General features: G+C 42.1%; 1 protein-coding gene across 2 annotated transcripts in view; it reads left to right on the forward strand.

Annotated features, from left to right (window-relative positions):
• Window positions 1–18,261, forward strand: part of Ccdc170 (coiled-coil domain containing 170) — a 91,131-nt gene that overhangs the window by 64,219 nt on the left and 8,651 nt on the right. For both annotated transcript variants that reach the window (XM_063232913.1, XM_063232914.1), the window contains exons 7-9: window positions 2,684–2,884; window positions 9,195–9,368; window positions 11,716–11,958. In XM_063232913.1, coding sequence (XP_063088983.1) covers window positions 2,684–2,884; window positions 9,195–9,368; window positions 11,716–11,958 — 618 coding nt within the window. The remainder of the gene's footprint in view (window positions 1–2,683; window positions 2,885–9,194; window positions 9,369–11,715; window positions 11,959–18,261) is intronic.

An 18,261-nucleotide genomic window follows, 5' to 3' on the forward strand; every position in this document is an offset into this window, starting at 1 on the left:
AATTAACCAACCAATACAAGAAATTTCAGGTATGTGGTTTCTAACTTCTACTATGTCTGTGTCTCCTGAACTTGTTCTGTGTGGGCTGAGGTCTGAGATTATATATATATTTTTTTATTGGTACCGGGGATCGAACTGACGAGCACCTGCTTGCAAGGCAGGTTCTTATGCCGCTGAGCTAAATCCCCAGACCCTGAGATTGTATTTTGTCTTGATACTTTCCTGTGTTTCTCCAGATTAGCTCATTGCTACACCCCAATTCTTCCTGCATTGGCTGTCAGTTCCTCCATATAGGGGATTAGATTAGGCACCTGAGTTCCTCCAATCCGGGGTTCCTGGAGTTGTGGAGAGATGCAGGGAAATGGTTCACAGATGCTCCCCCAGTGGTGGTAGGGCCTCGGGCATGGCTTCTTCTTTGGGCTGGTGCTGAGTCTGCCGGATCTCTCCTGGCTGCTGGCAGCTGGCCTCAGGGCATGACTTCCTCTTATTAAGTCCATTTGGGCACAGGTTTGGTTCAGCTCTGATAGTTCTTTGCTGATTTTCTATCTGGTTGAGCTGTGTCTCTGTGACAATGGGGAGATTGAGGTCTCCCATTACAACCTTGTTGCTCATTTCATTTTCCATGTCTACCAATAACTTGGATGCTCCTATATGAGGTGTATATATATATTTATGATTGCCAAGGCATTTATGCTGTCTCCAGCTTTCTTATTGACTCCATTCAATCTTGTGCTATTCTTCTTTGTTTTGTTTTGTAGCTGTTGGATTGATTTCTCATGGTCTCTTGCTATTTTTAAGGTATGTTTCTTTTCATAATCACTAGGTGCAATTCTGTCTTTAAGATCTGAAATTCTATCCTTTCCTTCATTCAGTCTGTTGCATATATATTCATTAGAGATTTTAATTTCCTGGGTCTCTTTTTGTAACTGTTTCATGGATTCCATTTCTCTCCTACGTTGGTCGTTTTTGTTTCCATCTTTTTCTAAGCTCATCTATTCTTTTGTGTGTGTCTTCTCTAATATCTTTGATTTTAAGCATTATTTCTTTTTGCACCTTAGAGATTATTTTCCCTCTATAGACTTTTCTACTTGTGTTTTCACTTCTGTTGTTATCATTTCAGAAAGTTCCAGTGTTTGACTTCTAACTTCAACCATCTTGTTGCATTCCAGGCCTGTCCTGGGTGGCTGGGTCTCTGGAGCTGTGCCTGTCTCTGTGTCTTGCCATTCTCCACCTACTCTTTTTTTCTTTTATTTTGTCTTCTCTGTTGATACCCGCCAACATCCCATGATATATAACTCTACCATTAAAGGAGATGTCCTTTCCTCAAGGATGTCCTCCAGATGTAGTTGGTTCTTTATAGCTATCCCAAGAACCTACCTCCTGGTGTTTACAGTTCTGTGATAATGCTCATGTTGCATCCTAGAGATGTGCTGGTTATGGAGCCAATCCTGACATGGCCTCTGAATGTGGGGGCTGGCACTGGTCTTCTGTCAGTGGAATTCTCCAGAGTCCAACTGCTGTCTCCTCACTGTGGCTTTGGGTACTTTCATGTAATTGGCTTTGCTGATTACTTAGCACTCCAGAGGAGTGTGTGCATTTGTGTGTCGGGCTATTGAACTGGCTCTTAGGGTTGCTGTCAGTCTTATACTCTTTCATCCAGCCCACCTCTGGGATGCAAGGGAGGAGGCCAGGATCGCAAATTCACTGTCTTCCAGCCAGCCTCACTGTCCGGGATATAAGGGCAGGAGGAGAACGCAGCCTCACTGCCTTTTAGCCAGGCCACCCTCCAGAATGTAACGGAGGGGTGCAGGGTGTGGACTTATTGTCCTTCATCCGGACTGCTGTCTGGGATGTCTAAGTTCAACATTTGATGAAAGCTGAATTTAACAAAATCAATTTGAGAATCTGAAACTGTACTTGAGGTCTGTAATACACTTATGCTCTTGGTTTAAGGGAATAGGACAATTAAGAGTCCATCTTGGGAAGGATGGAAATATTGGAATCTTTTCTGCACCCGGAACCCTAGGGGAACTTAGCAAAGGGTCTTGGATTTTATGAGGCAGGAGAGTCAGATTCTCCTGCTTGCTTGTAGGATGCCACCATTGGAGAGATTTTGACCTTTTGAATGATAAAAATCACTGTATAACTATTGCATGTAGAGTCAGTGACACTGGAGTGTAGGGTATGAATAACCAAATGCAATACAAGGTTGAAAAATGTATTTTTCTGCACTGACATTCTGCATAAGTTTATCAAGATCAATTCACTGCATAATCTTTAATCAACTATATGTGGTGAAGGAGTTTTTTTGGTGGCAAATGATTCTTTTGTAGATTTTCAAAGTATTTATTGCCATAACTTTTTTTAACTAAGCTTTGAAACTCTTAAATTATGACAGTTTTGGAAGTAAGTAAATTTTATTTGTAAATATTTATCAATCTGTTGAAGGAATTATATAAAAATAAAAAAATATTGGCCAGAAGCATTGTATTAAATAATAAATATAGATTTATTTCTAATAGAGGCAAATATGGCTACGAATGGTCCGTGTTCTTAATTTAATTTTTACAACGAATCTGGAAGTGGATGTGAGAAACAGTTTTGTTACTTGTACTGAGCTAGATGTTAACACTTTGTTACATCTAAAACAAATCTTATCCTTGTTCTGAGTCTTCATTTCCAGATGGTCTCCCAGCTTGAATCTCGAGTATCTGAGCTTGCTGAACAGTTGGGAAGCGAGTCTGAATCTCACCAAAAAACTCTACAGAGGGCCCAGAAAGCCGAAAACAAGTTGGAGGCTCTTCAGGGCCAGCTGACAGACCTGGAGGGAGAGTTGGTTTCTGGAGATATTTTGCGAGACAACTTGAATTTTGAGAAACAAAAGGTAAGAACCCGAAGGTGTGCCACTGGGTGGAGGCATCTGGGCCATTCAAAACTTGTGCTGAGAATGTTCTGGGTGTGGCAGTACTTACACTGAATTTATCCTGGGTCATGAAAGAATTTCAAGGAGTAATAAGTCTTGTCTTATTGTTCGAAGCTTCCTTGATTCCTGTTAATTCTTTAAAGTCGATAGGTATAATGTCAAGTCAGCTTTTCATTGCTGTGACTGAATGCCTACAAAAACATTACAAAGGAGGGAAGATTTATTTCGGCTCACGGCTGCAGAGGTCTCAGTCCGTGGTCAGCCGGCTCCATTGCTTTCAGTCTGTGGAGAAGGAGAAACGTCATGGTGGAAGGGTGTGCCATAGGTGTTATGGCAATCAGGAAGCAGAAAAAAAGGAAAGCGAAGTCTGTCAATAATATTTAGTCCCCAAGATCACACCCTATGATTCACTTCTTACACTGAATCCGCATCTCCTATTTCCATTATCTTTCCCCTAATGCCATCAAATTGTGATCTCATGTATGGATTAAGAAGAGGGCACCTATGGTCCCATCACCTCCTAAAGCACAATGGTCACCAAGCCTTCAGTACAATGCACCTTTTGGGGGGGATATGTTGGATCCCCACCATAATCGGTATTTATTCAGTGCCCATTGTTTATATGCCCTGAAAGTCTGGGGAGGCTAAAATGTGAATAATACATAGTTTCTGGTCTCAAAAGCTTCATAATTCAATAGGGGACACAGCCACTGAGGTCATTTGCTGTACTAAAGACTCTGTGCTATAAGAGTACTATTGCATTAATAAAGCATTGTAGGTACTTCTGGATAAAGATACATTTCTATTGGAGAGGGGATAATTACGTTTGTCCTTGAAAGACTAGTAGGAATATAGTGGTGAGAAAGGGTAGATGCTACAGGGGAAACAGCTTTAACACGGCATGGTATTTTGAAATGCTTTGTTCAGAGAATGCAAAGCCACAAATCCCATGTGGCCGTATGTGGCATTCTTAGTAGGGTGACAGCAATAGAGAAAACTGGAATGGCTTGCATCATGGAGACTGGGTGTTCTTTATTTTGGGGAATACACAGTGTGGTAAATGATTATGAGCATTACTTACAGCCACACACTGCCTAATGATGCTTCAGCTAGTGATGAACTGTGTATGTGACACTGGTCATGCAAGATTATATTGCCTACTGATATTGTAGCCAACTTAGTACATTCAGTGATATTCACTCCGGTGAAGAAGTTGTCTGATGATGTAGTTCTCAAAGCATCCACACTGCTAAGTAATGCATGACTGAGTTTCAAAAAGATGAGATGTCACTGGCAGGCTGAGATTGCAGTGTAGAGACCTTAGAAACGACAATGTTTCCAGCCCAATGGGACAGGAGAGGAGAGGAGCAGAGAGGAGAAGCGAGGAGAAAGATGGCTTGAGTGTGTGCAGATCCCTGTGACCTCTGAGATGCAGGTTTGTAGAGTGAAGGGGAAACGGCTTGCTCTGGGCTGAGGGTTGACTAGAGGCAGGAGGGGCACAGACCAACGAGCCGGCCACTGTGAAATCTGGGCAGCGCAAAGGGCACAAGGCAGCAGCTGTAACAAACAGGGTCAAAGACAGCTTCCGATGAACAGGATGGGGAGATAAGGGCTTGTGGGTTGTGAGTCTGTGGGACACAGATAGGAAGAAAAAAAGAAGCAAATGGCGTTGAGAATAGAGGCACAGAATTTGGCCTGGAAAATACATCTACTTAAAAAAAACTGTAGTCTTGAGACTGCCTTTCATTCTTCTGGAAGCACCATGCTGCAGTGAGGGTTGGCATGCAGCGCTGCAGAAAAGGTGTCTGGAAATCAGCCCAGGGGCTGGGACAGGCAGATCAGTGCACCCCTACTCCTGCTAGCACCCACAGAGCCAGGTGTAAAGTGCAGCAGGGACTCATGAGAAGGACTAATGACTTCTCTCTCATTCTTGTGTGTGGGAGGAGAAGAGGCTTCTTCACAGAAGAGGTGATAATTGACGGGCCTTAAAGAAGTAGGAACAGGTTAGGCAGAAGAGACAGAAGGAGGACAGGGCGGGAACTGCCTGAACAAAGGAGACATGGAGGATGACAAGATGGCTCTGGAAGTAAGTGCAGTACAAGGAGACGCAGGCCAATGCTTCCGAGAAGCCAAAGGTTTGGGGTGGCGTTGATGGCGGGTAGGAGTAAACCAAAGAGGCCAGGCGAACTGCTGCGGGTTCATCCTATAGGTAGTGGGAAGCTACAGAAGAGTTTTGAGTAAAAGCAAATTTCCTGGCTCAGAAAGCAGACTGACTCAGGGCAGGCAGGCCGGAGGCAGGGAGCTCAGTCAGGGGGTTCTTAGAATAGAACCAGAAGATAATAAGGTTGTGAACCAAGTAGCCGTTTTTTGTTTGTGGTACTGGGGATTGAATTCACCACCTTGCACTTGCCAGGCAGGTGCTTGTATTGCTGAGCTAAGTCCCCAGTCCCCAAGAAGCAATTTTGTGAACAATACTAGGGAGTATATTTGGGAAACAGGGGAAGGTGGACTTTTCCTTCTCATATATATTTGTTGGTTAGAGTTTTGATTTTGAAAAGGAATACCACATCTGGGTGTCATGCTGTCATTTGAACAGCCCCATCAAGAGGGTCCCCGAAGACCTAGACATATTCAGAAGTGAAGCACTCTGTCTTCACCTTTGCCCTGCATGCTTCAGTGATGGTGGCAGTCTACCTCCACTTGCCTGGGCCTGTCCTACTGCTTCTGTTTCTCTAACCAGAGCCTTAGCGCTGTCTATCCCATCTCTCCAATATGCCTCTTCCATCACTCACCCTGTGTCTAGACCAGTAGCGGGCCTCTGGCTCTGAGCATCATCCAATACTGGACACAGTCTTTCCATAGGCCTCTGTGTCCTGCTCACCATACCTAGCACTTGCTCTTTACTGCTGCAAGAGAGGTTTTCATAAATTGCATGTCCAAAACTGGGTGGTGGATGGCTCTCTGTGGCCCTCTGGTTCAAGTTCAGATTTCTTTTTTTCTCGTGGTTCTCATTGGGCATGCTGCCTAATTCTCTTCCCCACATCTCTTCTCCTCTAACATGTTTCTAGCCAATGGGAACAAACTCAGAGAAGGTTTCAGGGACCAGCAGGATGCTGTCAAGGTGTGTGGTAAATCCTGGCCTGAAAACACCCACATTCCAAATTGGTACAACTCGCTGGAGCTCTTCCTTCTGACAGAATGTTCTCTGCCCAGCTGGTAATAGCCATCTCTGCAAGGTGCAGCACAGATGTCACTTCTCCTGGGTGTCTTCCCAGAGAGACTCAGCTCTGCATGTGTGTAGTCCCCAAGGAGCGGGTACTCGCCTCTGTCACAGTGTATATTTTTTCTGCTTTCAGCAGTCCTGGGAATTGATCCCAGGGCCTTTCCACTGAGCTACATCTCCAGGCCTTTTCATTTTTAATTTTTGAGACAATGACTTGCTAAGTCCTTAAATTGCCCAGGCTAGATTTGAACTTAGGATCTTTCTGCCTCACCCTCTTAAGAGTGGTGAGATTACAGGTATGTGCCACCATGCCTGGCTTGTCACAGCACTTTTTATCCATGATGATTTATCCCTAGCTTACTGGGGTTTAGGGAAATCTTTTTTAAAATTTAATTTTATTGCCACACATTTGATATATATATATATATATATATCACATTCACAGTAGGGAATTTGTACCTGAACATAATATATCTTGATTTTTCTTTTTCCCATTGTTCACCTCCCCTGTCAACCATTCTTCTTCTCTTTATTTACAAAAGGTTTTGTTTCCATTTTCTTCTATTTTTTTCCTTGAGGGAAATCAGTTTTAAATTTTTTTCCTTGTCTCTAGGGTTGAGAGAAAGAGTTGATAAATATTATTTGAATTATAAAAAAAAATCAAAGAGAACAATTTCAGGTGGATTGGTTTCTCTTCCTTTCTTTCTATATAAATGAATCATCAATTTTAATTGGGATTATGCCAAAATAACTCCAGTTATGAAAGCACATTATGCAAACTAATTCTATCCACAGATAACTGCATACGAAATGGCCATCCTAGCAAGGGCAGATGTCCTGTAATATTGAAAAATGAAGTTTTGAGGAGATTAAATACTAAATGTAGGTAATTGAGGTTAACAAAAAGTAGAGGAGGATACTCCATTTGTTTTTATTCATGCTAAACAGTGATGCAACTTCTTTTGCTTCTTTAAAGTTAAATGCTTCTAGCAGCTGTATTCAGAGGTATAATTGAGTAGACTTTTTCTCTGCAGGGTCTTGGCTTGTTGTAGATCCTCATGTACAAAATGGATGTGTCCTATACACAAATGGAGTAAACAAGCTCTTATAGCGCCTCATAAAAGGCACCAACTATTATATAAAACACAAGCAATAGCAGCTAAGTCACTTACATACATTATGAGAAATTAAAAATTGCAGAGGGAGAACTGGCACAGTGTTAAGAAGCAATAGCCTGACAACTCACAGGCAAAAGCAACTTACAGCTCCGAGGCACAATGCCACCAATGTGCGGTATTCATAATGACAGTGACTTATAAACAAGAGATTAAATGGTGTTTATATGGATGCTATTTAACAAAATTGGAAAATGCACACTTGCAGATAATTTCATCCTGACAACTGAAATCTAGATAGTTCTAGGCTTTAAACTGATATGCTTAGACCCGCAGGAAATTATGCTTATTTAAACATTTAATTGCCTGCAAATGCCAGATGGATGAGAAGTTATTGTCATGAGGATAAAATATCAAAGAAGGCAAAGCTTGCAATTATGATATAGAGAACTCATTGATTGATTTGCTCAGCCAGTGAGCACTTGGGAAGTATTGTTTGGTGTCTGGGCTCAGCTGGATAGGCCACAGCAACCCAGTGGAGGAAGCAGCTCTAAACTTGTTAACTTCTTTCATAGAACTCTTTTAGCATGTTGCTAATTTAACTTTGATATATTAAACACCTTCCTCCCACCCCCACTATTGAGGATAGAACCCAAGACTTCATGCATGTTAAGCAAGAGTCCCTTTTAATTTAATTTAAATAATTTGAGACTAGGGTTCATTAAGTTGTCTAACTTGGTCTTGATCTTACAATCCTCCTGCTTCAGCTTCCTAAGTAGCTGGGATTACAGTTGTATGCTACTGTGCAAGGCTGGCACTTTACAAGACTTTTTGAAAGTATTTTAACTTACGAAAACCTACAGCACATCCCTCTGGGTATCTTCCCAGAACAATTAAAAATATCAAACCACAGTGATCTATGTGTACCCATGTTTATAGCAGCACAGTTTGTAATAGCTACACTTGGAAACAACTCAGATGCCTATCAACCAAGGGGTAGATAAAGAGGATGTGATTTTTTTTTATATAATGGATTACTACTCCACCATAAAGAAGGATAAGTTTGAGGCATTTGTATGTAAATGGATGCACCTTGAGATCATACTCTTAAGTGAAATAAATTGGATTCGCATGTGTAAAGATATTGTGAAATGGGAAGAAATTGTTCAAAAGGACAGAAGAACCAGGGTGGGAGAAGAGGAAAAGGAAGAAAGAGAAAAGGAAAAAAATGATTAAAAAATAAAGGATAAAATGAAAACAATACTTTGTAAATAGGGAGGAAAAGATGGGCTCGAGGAGGGGACTGGGAAAAAGAGAGGAATCAAAATACATCATGTACAGGTACAAATTCCCTAAGATGAATATGACCATCATTTCTAAAATGTACCATTAAACTTAATTCATAAAAAAACTTCACAATGTTATTCAAATTTGGTGAGCATGGAAAGTTTTGTTTTATGTTTCTCTCTTTGGCCCAAGAAGAGTTAAGTGGTAAGTGAGTGGCCACTTTCCACCTTTGAGGCCAGAGCCTAGTTGGTGAGAAGAAGTCCTACGGAAGATGCATGGATGGGCAGATGTCTGGTATTGCATCACCCTGGGGGCTGCAGTGCCATGGTGCCAAAGCAGAGATGGGGATGTGATCTGGGATCCTGCCGGGTTTCCTATGGCGGGGTTAAGAGGAATGGATCATACTGGATTGAACGCCAGGATCACTGACCTGGACAGGAGGAAAGAGCACTTGGACAAGGAGCAGGGCAGGGAACGAAATGGTTAGGGCTGTTCAGGAATTTATCACTCAGGTGGGCTCAGAGCCCAGGCTCCATGCTGGGTCCAAAGAGAATCACCTACTGTAAGCTTGGGAGACAGACGATCTTGGGAGATTCACATTAACTCTGATTTTGTGTTCCATTTTCATTTTCGCCCCTGGGTTTAGTATCTTAAGTTTCTGGATCAACTTTCAGAAAAAATGAAACTGGACCAGATGGCTGCTGAACTTGGCTTTGACATGCGTCTGGATGTAGTTTTAGCTCGCATAGAACAGCTGGTCCGCCTCGAGAGCAACGCGGTCATTGAAAACAAAACTATCGCCTATAATTTGCAGAGAAAGGTAGGTGTTATGGAAACATTGTAAAACCGAGACAAGCAGTTGACCCCTACCATATTTATCAGTGTGTCTAGAAAACACATTGAGAAAGATATGTATTTAGAATTTCTTTCTTTGTGGTACTGGGGGTTGAGCCCAGGGCCTTCACACCCAGCTACATCCCCTGCCCTTTGTATTCTGAGACAGGGTCTCACTGTGTTGCCCAGGCAAGACTCAAACTTGCAATCCTCCTGTCTCAGCCTCCTGGAGTGCTGGGATTATAGGCATGTGCTACTACAGTAACTTTATTTAGAATGTGAGTCTCCATTTCAAGTCTGAAGAGCTGATAAGCGCATGTATCACCTAAGGTTATGTTCACTGTGTGTAACAGAGGGCTCCAATAATAGTGGCTGAAGAAGTAGAAGGTTTTTCTTCTCCTACATGCATTTCTAGAGATAGGCAGCTTGGGGCTGGCAAAGCAGCTCTGCTCTGTTCTAGGAACCAGCCTCATCTCAGCTCACCTATTTCCCTTTCTTGGAGTGGTCCTTAGCCTCCTGCTTTAAAATGGTGCTCCCTGGAGCCATTATATCTGTGCTTCACCTAGAAGGCTGGGGAAGAAGAAGGATTTACAGAACATATAAGAGGTGTCTTTTGAAGAAAGTGCCCAGTGTTTGCTGTGTGACCTTGTATTTTTACCCGGGGTATGTGCTGAGCCTAGGGTCAGGGAGACCTGCAGGCAGAGCTTGGCCATGGCTGAGGGAAGAGGAGGAACTCAGGGCGGTCTCTGCGTTTATAGCTCTATGGTGCTAGCAACTAGAGAGTGAGGAGGGCTTACTTTTCATTCACTCAAAGAAAGAGTTGGAAACAGTTGAGACCAAATGAATGAACAGATGAAAGGGATATAGTATAATTATTAGTTATATAATTATTGGTATTGGGGAAAGCAAAAGGAAAACACAGATATGTTCTTATAATAGTTCTTAGGAGAAAATTCTCTGATTGAATTCTAGTGCAGAGCCCATTGACTGTCACATCTGGGTTCCTACTTTGGCTCTGCCAAGCTGGTTGAGCTTGTGCAAATTACTTACCTCTCTATTTCTTATACTGAGGTGGTGATGAAAACGACTTTCCTGAATGTTAATTTTTAATTAGCAACATTTTTGAACTCTTGCTTCATACAAGATCCCCAATTCACATTTGGTCTCTTCCCCAATTTACTATATCTGGAGGAATATTTTAAGAAAGAAAGCAGACCAACCCAATCAGAGATGTTAAATAGAGCTACGTTTTCCCCCCAAAATTCTCCCCAGATAATTGTTTTCCTTTCTTAACACCTGACACAATTCTTCCTTAAGATTGACATAATTAGTTAACAGTACTCACGTATAGGGAACTTATCAGTGTAAATTTGCAACACAGTGGAATTAGACGCAACGAAAAAGGTCAAGAGAAAGTTGGGAGGAAGGAAGGCCTTGTCAAGAGTGAGGTGGATGTAGACAAGAGGACCAGGAACCCCAAGCAGGTTCCCAGGAGTCCTCTCTCCATATAACTCCTCACGCATGCGGAGTAGGTAAGGCCTCCGCCTCAGACCTCTCATACATCTACCTGATTCCCAGTCCAGACAGAGCAATCCATTCACTAACTGTGACAGGTGGAGCCCAGGAAGATGTTTCCTGTCTTAGAATTCATTGTCATTTTCTAAAAAGTCATTCTAGTTTCCTTTAACAAGTTTGACTGCCAGGGTACACACATAGGCCAGGCACACAACAAAGGCTTCAATGAACTAAAACTTGCTCGAAGTCACTTGTGATTCTAAAATTTAAAACATGTACGTGAAGGTTTCTTAAATATCTTCTCAGCATATGCTCCTTTAAAAATGTATCAGCTCTCCCTGTGGTTGCCCTTTATCCCGGCCCTTGGGGATCACCTTTTGCAGGCCTAGGTTGCAGGGCTAATTTGTGTCCTATTTTGTTTCGGAAAACACTGGTGCAGGTATTGTGAGCATCGAGTGTTGGTGGAGACTTTGTCTCCCTGCCTTATTATATTCTGCTCTTGATAAACCTACTTGTGTAGTTTTAAAAGTAATTTCACATTTCTATTATGATGCACAGAATGTTGGCCAGAAGCAGAAAAGCTGACTCTTTCGCACGTTTTCTGTGGTTCTTTTGTGCAGTACTATGTAGTCTCAGAATTAATTCTTGGAAAAAATATGGATAGTAAGTGTGATCAGGAAAAGAAGCCCCCTGTCCTTCTTTGATGGTTTATAAGCTGGTGTTTTTGAAATGTAGATAAAAATTGACATGATCTGAGTAATTATTTGTATTTACTCTTTGATTATTATTTTTTTCAATCCCTGTTTATATCGTACCAGTTAAAGACTCAGAAAGAAAGACTGGAGAGCAAAGAGCTGCACATGAATCTTCTCCGTCAGAAAATAGCCCAGCTGGAGGAGGAGAAGCCGTTGCGCACGGCCTTAGCTGTGGAGAGGGATGAGGCCCAGCTCACCATCAGGAAGCTGGAGAAGAAGGTGGAGAGGATGCAGAAGGAGCTAAGTGCCTGTCGCCAGTCCAACACTGAGCTCAAGGCCAAACTGGCTGACACCAACGAGCTGAAGGCAAGCATGGGGCTCCATCCCCTTCTTTTCTCTTTTTCTCTTCCTCCCTTCCTCCTTCCCTTCCCTTCCCTTCCCTTCCCTTCCCTTCCCTTCCCTTCCCTTCCCTTCCCTTCCCTTCCCTTCCCTTTCTCCTTCTCCTTCTCCTTCTCCTTCTCCTTTTCTTCCTCCTCCTCTTCCTTCTTTTATTTTTTTGAGATAAGGTCTCACTGTATAGTCCAGGCTGGGCTTGAACTCAAACTGTGTGGACCAGGCTGACCTCAAGCTCACAGCAATTGCCCTGCCTCAGTCTCCTGGGTACCAGGCTTACAGGCATTTGGCCGCCACCCCAGCCTCCAATCCCTTCTTGCATTTGTCCAGTTACCATCAAAGTTTATGCAAAAGATAAGCAGCTTGTAGTGGCATTACCAGGGGGGAAACGATGAGAAATTCCTGTTGTTTCTTTGAGTTGTGGAGAAAATGTGAGAACTATATAAATTAGAATATTATGTCAACTTACTGTCTTTTGTATTTCAAGTGGAGTCATCACTGATGTGTGAAATGTTAGTCCAGAAAGAGTGATGTTACAGACAGAAAATAGTAGCATTTTTTCAAGGTATAGGTAACAATATGACTAGAGATGATAGAGGGATGTATCAGATAGGGATTTGTTTTGAAGGAAGTGTGTGAGTACACACGTAGTGTCCTGGCAAACATCTGTAATCCCAGCACTCTGAGGGGCTGAGGAAGGAGAACTGTAAGTTCAAGCCCAGCCTGGGCAACTTGGTAATTTAGAGAGATGCTGTCTTAAAATAAAAAAGAAAAAAATAAGATTGGGTATGCGGTTCAGTGCTAAGGTACTGGGTTTAATTCCTAGAACTGAGGAAGAAAGAAAGCAAAATAAAGGGAAACAGCTGGAGTACATAATTGTATAAACAATCAGTGAATACAGAGAAAAAAGAAATGAAAGTGTATGGAGACTTAAGGAAAGTATTTAAGTGTCATGCACATGTGTCACTGGCTATAATATGTCAGTTAATGCACACATCATACCCAGCAGATGTGCATATCACAAACTAGCAGAAATAACACCCTGATTCTCAACAAACTGAATTCTGGAATGTTTCTGAATCTGGAAAACAGACCAGAAGGGAAAAAGCATTGGAAGCAAAGCCACTTTTTGGGCTGGTAGAGTGGGCATAGTCCCACCGTGTTTTCTAGGCCATTAGCTTTCTGCCCTGGAGGCCCTTATACCTGCAGGACTGAGGCCTGGAATCAGGTGTATTTCCCTAGAGAAGGGGAGCTGGCACAGCCCTAGGAGGGAGGGACATATGGGGATAGGAGGAGAACATCTGAGGGGGACAGTGACTGGGTTAATATCTGAGGTGCACGTCCTTAATGTCTGCCTGGAGAATGGCCCTGCGGTGTGGAGGAGTAGGGGAGGAGCCTGACGCAGCCTCAGCTGCTCCACATGGACAGGAAGGTGCTGAAGGGGGAGGTGGGAGCGGGAGGCCCAGAGGGCACCTGGATGTCCGGGAGCCTGGAGTTTGACTTGCACAATGGGAGTTGCGGTTAATCACCGAAGATAGAGCTCATGATGGGGACATATGGAGGTGTTCCCTTCAACTGAGGGACAAAATGACCCCTGACAGAGGCTCTGGGCAGTCACTGAAGCTCTGATTCAATAGCAGTTATGGTCAAGCTTTGAGTTCCCAAAGGCCGGTGACAGGGCCTTGATTCTCCGAAGGGAGCACTCACTGTGGCCATCGGGGTAAGTGCTGGGACAGCGTGATGGCCTGACCGCCTCACCCAACACTTTAGAGAATAAAGGTGTGCACTACTGGCTGGCGGGAAACTCCCTCTGTGTTGTCCTTCCGGATCCTGAGAGCCATGCATAAGGCCTGCAGGGCTTGAAACCCACCTGATGGAAAATTTAGACCTTCTAGGGAGGCCAGAACATCAGATTTTAAAATTTAATCACCTTTCCTTTTGCAACAGCTTTAACAATTCTTTCCTGAAGGAAGCTCCTGGAAACCTCCCTATCCGTGCTGGAGGCTCAGCAGCTCATCAATCGATCAGCTGATCAATCAGTCCTGTGCACAACCACGTCTGTCCTGCTGGGAGGGAAGTAGGATCTCTCCCTAAACTGTAGGTCTTGTGCAGAGAAGTACCCTCAGGAGCGTTAGTGGTAAGCCCAGGGCTGAGGCAGGAGGATCAGAAGTCTGAGCCTCCTGGGCAATTTAGGAAGAGATTGTCTCAAAAATGAAAAACAAAAAATAAAAGGGCTGGGATGCTGCTCATGAAAAGACTCCAGTACTTTAAAAAAAGAAAGAAAGAAAGAAAGAAAGAAAGAAAGAAAGAAAGAAAGAAAGAAAGAAAAGAAAGAAAAAGAAAGCCATTAGTCTTCACATCTATCCAGCACTCTACTGGCTTCCGGTTCTGTTCAACGGATGGCTTGGTTCCGACCTCTATTTCTTGCTCTTGCTCTTCTTGACAAGAGTTCAGGCAGCCTCTACATTGTGATAAAAGTCTCATAGTTTTCAGAAATTGCTGGCAGTGCGGTCTTCTCATTAGGATACAACTCAGCCTGCTTCTAGCTCTCCAAGCTGGGCTCCATCACCTGCAGATGTTTGCCCATTTGGCAAGGGAAGGCTGAACATGCTTCTTGTTCCATTAATACAAAGTTTTAAATTCAGCGTAGCCAATCCAGCAACTTCCCAGTTGGCCTGTATTTTTTTCTTCACAGTTTTGCCTATGAAGGGGAATCCCTTTGTTGTAATGGAAGGGTAATTTTGTCTTAAAAACAGATATTTATTCAAGTCATAGAATGCTTTCAATTTGTAACATGTTTGATAGTCTAAACACAGAATATGTTATTTGGAATATGTTTATGTAATTTATAAATAAATACACATTTAAGTTCAAAGAATTTTTTATTGATAGGATCCATGTCATTTATAATCCTTTCCCAAGCTTCTTGTTTTTTTTTTTTAATTTTAAGGAAAGACTACACAGAACAGAAAACAGGTAGAAATAATACACACTTTCAAAGAAAAAATAAACAGTTAGAAATCACTAGTTGATTACATATTGTCCTCTTACAAATAGTTGTTCAAGATACAAAGTGAAACATATAAAGTGGAGATTCAAACAGTGAGACTGCAAACAGTTCTGTTCAATTATCCATCAAAAACTTAGTAATATGGTTATCAATCCTATACACTTAAACATACATGCGGTTATCCATATTTGTTCATTTCATCATGTGTCATAAGATCAGTTCTCGTAAACTGTTTATAGGTTCTACGCATGCATGAGTCTTAACATATATTTCTATCCTTTCTATATTAGAGGGATAAACAAAACAAAGCAAGACAAAACAAAACATATTCCTACAAACACATGAAATGAAAAAACATATAAGACTGTTGTACAAAGAGTTCTACCATGGTTCCTGTGTTGTCTCTTGTTATCTCCAATAGAATTGGCTATATCATCAGGCATAGTATAACTAAATATATCAGTACATAACAGTATTAATAAAAACACAGCTTTGTAGATAGTGTAAAACTTCAAAAACAGGTAGTAATCAAACCAGAATGGGTATCATAGTCATCTTCAGTGTAGTTGCCTATACTCTCAGACTTGATACTATCAATCATAACAGTTTTGAATAAAATCTGTCAATAACAAACAGCAATCAAACAAACCAGATTTAACCAAGATCAATCATGATAAAACAGTGTAAGTTGTACAGGGCTCCAGATTAAGTTAATAGGAAATTAAAGAAGGTTACTGTACTATATCCTGTTATTTTTGGGATAGCTGTCTGTGCCCTCAGATCTAGTGCAAGTAGACAAACTGGGACAGAATAAAATCTATCTAAGCAAAGTGGTGAGAGTAATATGGGTTTTAAATCCTGATACACTAGTAACAATATCTTCTGCTGTCTTTTAAAAAAGACTATTCCTCCTCTTTCACTCCCCCAGGGTGCACTGTGCATTTTTGGGACTCACCAACACCCTAGGTTTTTAGATTGGGGCAGCAACCTGTATTTACCTAAATAGTTCCGAACTTCTCCCTGCTGGATTCGATCTCTAGTTGTATTCCTTTACCTGTTAAAGCCTGTCTTTCCAATCTGTCCACAAATACTGGTCTAGTTGCCCCTATTTTTCTCTGGTTCTCTATTTCTCTCTGGTTCTCTGTCATATAGCACATTGTTTTCTCATATCTGATTTTCGGTCTGTAAACCCTTTTTCTGGTCAATTATATTTCCTATAAAGAGCATCTTGGTGGACCCTACCTCCTGATCTACTCTGCCTATGTTTCTCTCTCTCTGTCTCTGTCTCTCTGTTTTTAGTGTATCAAGGCCATCTGTATTAGAGATTATAGCCAACCTTCTCTGCCTCATTTCTGTTGTGCTCTTTTCCTGCCATTAATTGTCTGTTTTTCTTCTTCATTCCACTTTCTGATCCATTCACTGAGGCCTCTCTGCCACTGTTGCTGGAATCCTGGTACTTTTCTCTTTCTCTAGAATGTCCTGCAGTATTCTCTGTAGAGTTGGATTGGTGGTTGCAAATTCCCCCAGTTCCTCTTTGTCTTGGAAGCATCTTGTTTCTCCATTAATTTCTATAGACAGTTTTGCAGGGTACATCAATCTCGGCTGGAGGTTATTTTGTTTCTGGGCTTGTAATACTTTACTCCAAGCTCTTCTTAATTTGATGGTCTGTATTAAGAAGTCTGCTATGATTTTGATGGGTTTTCCTTTATAGGTAATCTGTTTCTTGTCTCTGATGGATTTTAATATTCTGCTCTTATATTGAATTTCTGGGAACTTGATTATTATATGCCTGGGTGTAGCTCTGTTTTGGTTGTGGGTGGCTGGAGTTCTATATACCTCATACATCTGATATCATCTCCTTTTCCTATGTTTGGGAAGTTTTCCTTAATTATTTCTGTGAATAGCCTTTGTAGTTTCTTTGTTTGTACCCCTGCTTCTTCATTCACATTCTTTATTCTTAAGTTATAGATCCTCTTGTCATCTTCTAGCCTTTGTATTGTTAGTGCTTGTTTCCTTGTTATTTTTAAGAAATTTTTTTCTTTCATGATCCCATATTGCAAACCTGTCCTCCAGTTTGGATAATCTATCCTTAGTTTCTTTCAAGCAGTTTTGCCAGCTTTCAATGGAGTTTTTTATTTCCTGGCAATCTCTTTGAATCTGCTTCATGTATTCTATATTTTCTTTATATTCTTCATCAAATGATTCTCTCCTTTTTTGTGCTCCTCCATTGTTCCGTCTGTGTCTTCTTGAGAGGTGCTTAGCATTTCTTTTATTAATCTACTTATATCTTGCTTTACTTGGTTAAATATTTCACTTTTGAACTCATCTATGAGGTCCCAAAGAGAGGTATCTCTTTATGTCCACTGATGCCGTGTCTGATATTGCATGTTTGCTGTCCTCAATCTCTTTTGTATTTACCTCTCCTGGATTAATGTTCTCAGGGTTGGGGGCTGGGGACTTTTTCTTGTTGCTTTCTCTTCTCATATTTTTTGTTTCTTCCATATAAGCATATAGAGGAGGTCCCAGTCCCTTTCTTTGTTGGTTATGGTTCTTCTGAAGCATGCTGGCTAGGTGATCCTGCCCATTCTAGTGTGCTATTGAGATGCAAACAGGGGTGGTGTATGCTGGCCCCTCCCCTTCCAGGTCAGTCCACCTGCCGAGGCCTTTACTGCATTAGTGTGTGCTGCATATAGGGAATTGGTTTGGGACAAATTATTGGGTCTCAGCCAGGGGTGTGACTCAGGCCAAGCATACCCCACCAATCTTGTCTGGGAAGGGAACAACTGACTGAAGTCACTGCTGTTCCTTGTTCTTGCCAGTCCTGCCCGATTCCAAAATGTCATCCTGTTGGTGCCCCTTTCCCATGGAAGGGTTTTATTCCTGGCACTCACTGCAGGTTGATACAGGTCCCTTGCCAGCTCCATTCTGCATTGGGCTCACCGAACTCTGACTTCAGTGCAACTGTGGTTCCAGTGAGTCGAAGGGGCAGGAATTCAGGTCGCTCAATGAGTTGCAGCCCCATGAGTCTGGGCACTGCAGTGGGAGCACCGAATCTTAGCTGTTCCAATAGTAGCACTGGGACTGCATGTGTGACTACTTTAGTTTCTTCCTGGGTTGAGAGGATTCATCTCCCTCTGTCCGAGACTCCACACTGTATTATTTCGGTATCTAAGTTGACTGTTTCAGGGAGCCTCTGTAATCTTCCCTTATCTATCCCCCATATTTACTGGCAGCCTAAATCTATAGACTTTCAAGAATAGTACTAT

Source organism: Cavia porcellus, unplaced genomic scaffold, assembly GCF_034190915.1.
Source record: "Cavia porcellus strain 051 isolate PalLab524CR breed Dunkin Hartley unplaced genomic scaffold, mCavPor4.1 scaffold_22, whole genome shotgun sequence".
NCBI classification, from domain to species: domain Eukaryota; kingdom Metazoa; phylum Chordata; class Mammalia; order Rodentia; family Caviidae; genus Cavia; species Cavia porcellus.